Here is a 4,555-nt window from a genome sequence, read left to right as displayed (position 1 = left end):
CGATGAACTATTAAGAGCAGGGCGTAAAGTGGACTTTAAGGCTAGTAAGAACAAAAATATAAATACAATGGGAATTAATTTTTTTTTTTTTTTTTTGCTCTATCAGTATATTTCACTTTATTGTAGCAGGTAGCTTGGCTTATATTTTAGGTTGTTAATCCCACTTATTATTGAAGGTTGCATATAGTTATATTTTAAGTAATCTAATAGTGAGATAGAATGTCAAATATATAGAAATTATCAAATATTCATGGAATTACAATTCTATGCCAGGAATTCATGCACATTATAAACCAAGAACTTCGAAGCACACAAATAACAAGCTGAAATTCCTGCTATAATAGTTGCTCCCAATGGTATAAGGGGAAAGGAAAAAACAAACTCATCGTGTGTCTAAGCAAAAAAAAAAAAAAAAAGAAGCCTAAAACGCATCAGGAAGAAAGCCCCTGGCTGCAGACCGCATGTCTTCAAAAGGCCAATCATACTTATTTGTAACTAGACATAGAACAACAAGGTAAAAAGAATGAATGAATGATAATGGCTCCAGAAAAGCATAATGAAAACTAATTAGGGTAGAAGAGAAAATGCATTATCAAGAATTAAGTTATGCAGTTTATGTAGAATCACTTTCTGCAACTTTTCCTCCTTCGATTGAAGTTGGTGTATCCGCCTTTGGTCCTTTTGGAGTACCAACAGTAGCAGCAGCAGGAGATCCTTGCTGTGCAGTATCCTTGACTGGTGAAACAAGCTTGTCAATAGCAGCACTTGGAGATCCTTGTTGCGCAGCATCCTTGCCTGGTGAAACAAGCTTGTCAATTGCAGCAGCTGGAGATCCTTGTTGGGCTGCACTTTCCTCGTTCCTGGCATCAGTAGTTGCCTTTCCTATAGGGCTTTTCTCATTTTTGGCATCCTTAGTGGCCTTTGGCGTGGCAATTTTCTCACTTTTGCCATCCTTAGGCGTGGAAATCTTTTCATTTTTGGCATCCGTTCCTTCCTTCGTATCCTTGGTTTCCTTTCCTTCCTTTGTATCCTTGGAATCCTTTCCTTTCTTTTCATCTTTATCATCCTTGTCTTTCTCAGGAGGAGGTAGCATATGTGGTGGAGGGTTCTGCTTCAGCTTGAGAAAAAGTTGGCGCATTCTAGACAGGTCAGTGGGTTTCCCAGGCTTTGGGCCCTGGATGACTGAAACTGAAGGCTTCTTCTCCTCTTCCTTCTTGCCTCGCCTCTTCTCAATATTAGGGACCTCACGGGGTATAATCTCTGCAATTGCTTTAAAGTATTGTTTGTGAGCTTCTTTGTGAAATTTCTCTTGGTTGGCCAGGTACAACTGCACAAAAGCACATGCATGGTCATATCAATTACTGTTTTCACATAAAAGAGGTTTGAGTACAAGCAATTACTTTCTCCCTTTCTCGGTTGTTAGCTTTGTTGGACTCACAATTGAGCTTCCGTTTCTCATAAAATGCTCGTATATACTCCTCAGCTTCAGCGATAATTTGATTCCTCATTTCCTTTTCCTTCTTCTCCTTCTCCTCAAGATAAATGGCATTTTGGCTGCAGAAAATAGACAGGAGACAATATCAAATAACGAACATGCCTGATCTTGGCAAGCATTATATGCATGTTAAAGCAATGAGCATCAGTATGCATCTGATTGTGTATATCAAGTAAAATAGTGTCATACGTTCATAAACTTTATAAGAAACTGAATTTGCTGTGAACCTCCTTGAGGTCCCAAAGCTAAATATCAACAACTGAATAAGTAACTGAACAAATTTTGACCAATTAACATCATGTGACGTGCTAGCTGTAGAAGTAAGTTAAACATCACTGTTTTCTGTAGAAATGATAATTTTCAATCATAGCCTATTGAAATTCTCACAGAAAAAAAAAAAAAAAAAAAAAGCAGTTTTCCTACATTGTTATTGATTGTGTTTAAAACTAAAGTTGAACTATTGAATTCACTAATGAGATCAGTTGGGAAACAGTGTATTAGGGGAGGAAACAAAGCATAGTGACAGGAGAGAAAGGCAGGAGGAAGCAACTTTTCATGATACGTGTACATTTTGGCCCAGAGGGGAGTGAAAGGTAGATGGCTGTCGTCATCTGCCCCCTCCCCCCGTCCTGTTCCCACCAAACACAATCATCGACTACGATAATCATAACTTTAACCAAGAAAACAGACTGTTGTCCAACCACTGAATTACCACAAGAAAAATAGGATGAATGAAAAAATCAAAGGTGAACAAAACATAGGGAGCTACGTATTTTAAATTTCTCTAAAGATTGTATACGATAAAGTTTAGCTTTTCGCTCTAATACCACCAACACCATTACCACACACTCCTCTTTTCTCAACTGATAGAGGTCTTATTGCAATGACTTGCTTCTTTCATACAATGACTGATACACCCTGGACGAATTAGCAATACCGCATTAGTTTAGTTCAGTAAGGCGTAAGCTATTAGCTCTATTTGATACACCTTGCAAAATTTTCTCTACAAGTTTTGAAGACTCTCATTACATTTTTGCTTTTGTATCGATTGGTATGGAAAATCAATGTATGATTATCATCGAAGATGCTATCCAGCATTTCTTAGAATGATTCTATGTTTTGAACCTCTGGACTAGAAAGTGTTAGCGCAACTCAAGTTGCTCTTGATGTCTCCTTTCTGGTTTGTTTCTAGAAAAGAGTTACATAGTCTAAACACTTACTTTTGATAATTGAGATGAGTTTTATTGGAAAAAAGAAAAATGAGTACATTTCTGTAGTCCAAATTTGACATGACAGAGCCAAACAATTGCCCATGTATTTTTCTCTTATATCCACAACAAGAAAACACAATCATCTTTTCAAGTTGATGTCTTTGGTATAAACCAGCAGATCACTGGCCAAGTGTGAGATTTTGAACCATGTGATTCGTTAGTCATTATCTTTTACTTGATTACTAATTTACTATAGATCAGTTTCTCATATCACAATGTAAAAATTCAAACCCATGAAGATGGAGAACAAACTTAATAATATTGTTTGCAACCTTTAGTTTTTCTGACCTAGAATTAACTGGCATCGCTTATGATCTAATACATGGTTGAGGAATTTTCTCACCAAGAAACATAATCAGACAGTGCAGTGATAGTGTAATGATTTTTTTACTCCATTAATCCATTAATGTAATTTAACTTATTATATCAGGTTGTTTACCATTTTTTCTAGGTTATCAATCAATGTTATTAAATAGAGTTATCTACAACTACCTGTTAAACAACCTGATTGTGTAAATACCTTCTTTACACCATCATTTCAAAGAACTTAAACTCTTCTCAAGATACATACACTCGGAGTCCTTGACTGCTCATATGCTGGATCCGCTTCTTTCCGTGCACTATAACATAAAGTATAAGTCCATTTGACTCGATTAATTATTTCCACTTCGAGCTAAGGTTATATATTTTCCATACAAGGACTCAATAAAAGGCAATTAAGGCAATTAAAGTCGACCACAAATTCAAATGAAGAAAGTTCAAACATAATTCAGCATATTTGACCAAAATAAACATAATTAAGCATACACATTCAACAACAACGCGGACCTTACCCAGGGACGAATTTATGTACTACTTTTGGGGTACGTGGAGTCATGGTCTCTCCGTAAAACTAAACGTTTTATTTATATATTTTATAAAATCAATACAATATTATCTACTAGAACTCATACTACAAGAAGGCTAAATGGTGCACTTTATTGAAGATTGAGTTATTTACCAAGAGGACCAGGATCAATTCCTTACCTAATATTACATTTTTTCCTTCTTTATTTTAGTGGTGCACCCATGTTTTAGAATTAGTAGAATCACCTGAGCTTACTAATACCATGAGAGGTAGAGACCTTGTTTCCGATAGACCCTCGGCTCAAGAAAAAGCAAATCAAAGTAGTCCAGAAAAAGAAATAACGGAAGTGAAAAAAGCATGGCAAAATACAATATAAAGCATGACAAAGCAATCTGAAAACAAGAACAATAACTACCACAAAATAATACGATTGAAGTGCATGACATGTATTGCAAATGTATGAAACATACCGACGCCATTCACGAAAAGCAGCACCTTCCTCACGCATCTCAGTAGGATCAGGAAGCAACGGTCCATCATTAGCGGACGAGAAAATGCCATCTGTATCAGCTCCTAAATCATACGGCTTGGATTGATCCACCGATGTCTGAAAAGGCGAACCACCATGATACTCCCTATTATTAGGAGATGATGAAGCAAATCCACTATTATTATTATTCTCCACCTCCTGCATGTTATCATTGTAGGAGAAATCGTCTATATAGTTGTTGTGATCATCATCCTCGAAGGGACTTGTTGTTGACGGGATCTCTTCGCCGACGTCGAAATTCTCCATTTGTTGTTGTAAGGTGTTTGATGAGAGGTTCCCTGTGAATTAATGTGTGTTGTTCTATTTGTGTATATGGAAATGGAAATGGAAATGCAAATGCATGTTGGTTGAGATGAAATGGGATGGGATGAAACGAAGAGAGCGGTGCAACT

The 4,555-nt window shown here is 36.7% G+C and overlaps 1 protein-coding gene across 1 annotated transcript; it reads right to left on the bottom strand.

Annotated features, from left to right (window-relative positions):
• On the bottom strand, positions 1-4,555 carry LOC132617949 (clathrin light chain 1-like). Its single transcript, XM_060333012.1, has 3 exons — positions 4,084-4,555; positions 1,401-1,554; positions 1-1,327 (listed from the first exon to the last, which is right to left on the bottom strand). Exons 1-3 carry the CDS (start codon positions 4,407-4,409, stop codon positions 614-616), a joined length of 1,194 nt encoding a protein of 397 aa, XP_060188995.1. The 5' UTR covers positions 4,410-4,555; the 3' UTR covers positions 1-613.

This window comes from Lycium barbarum, chromosome 11, assembly GCF_019175385.1.
Source record: "Lycium barbarum isolate Lr01 chromosome 11, ASM1917538v2, whole genome shotgun sequence".
Lineage (NCBI taxonomy): Eukaryota > Viridiplantae > Streptophyta > Magnoliopsida > Solanales > Solanaceae > Lycium > Lycium barbarum.
This window is presented reverse-complemented; position numbering and strand designations above follow the sequence as displayed.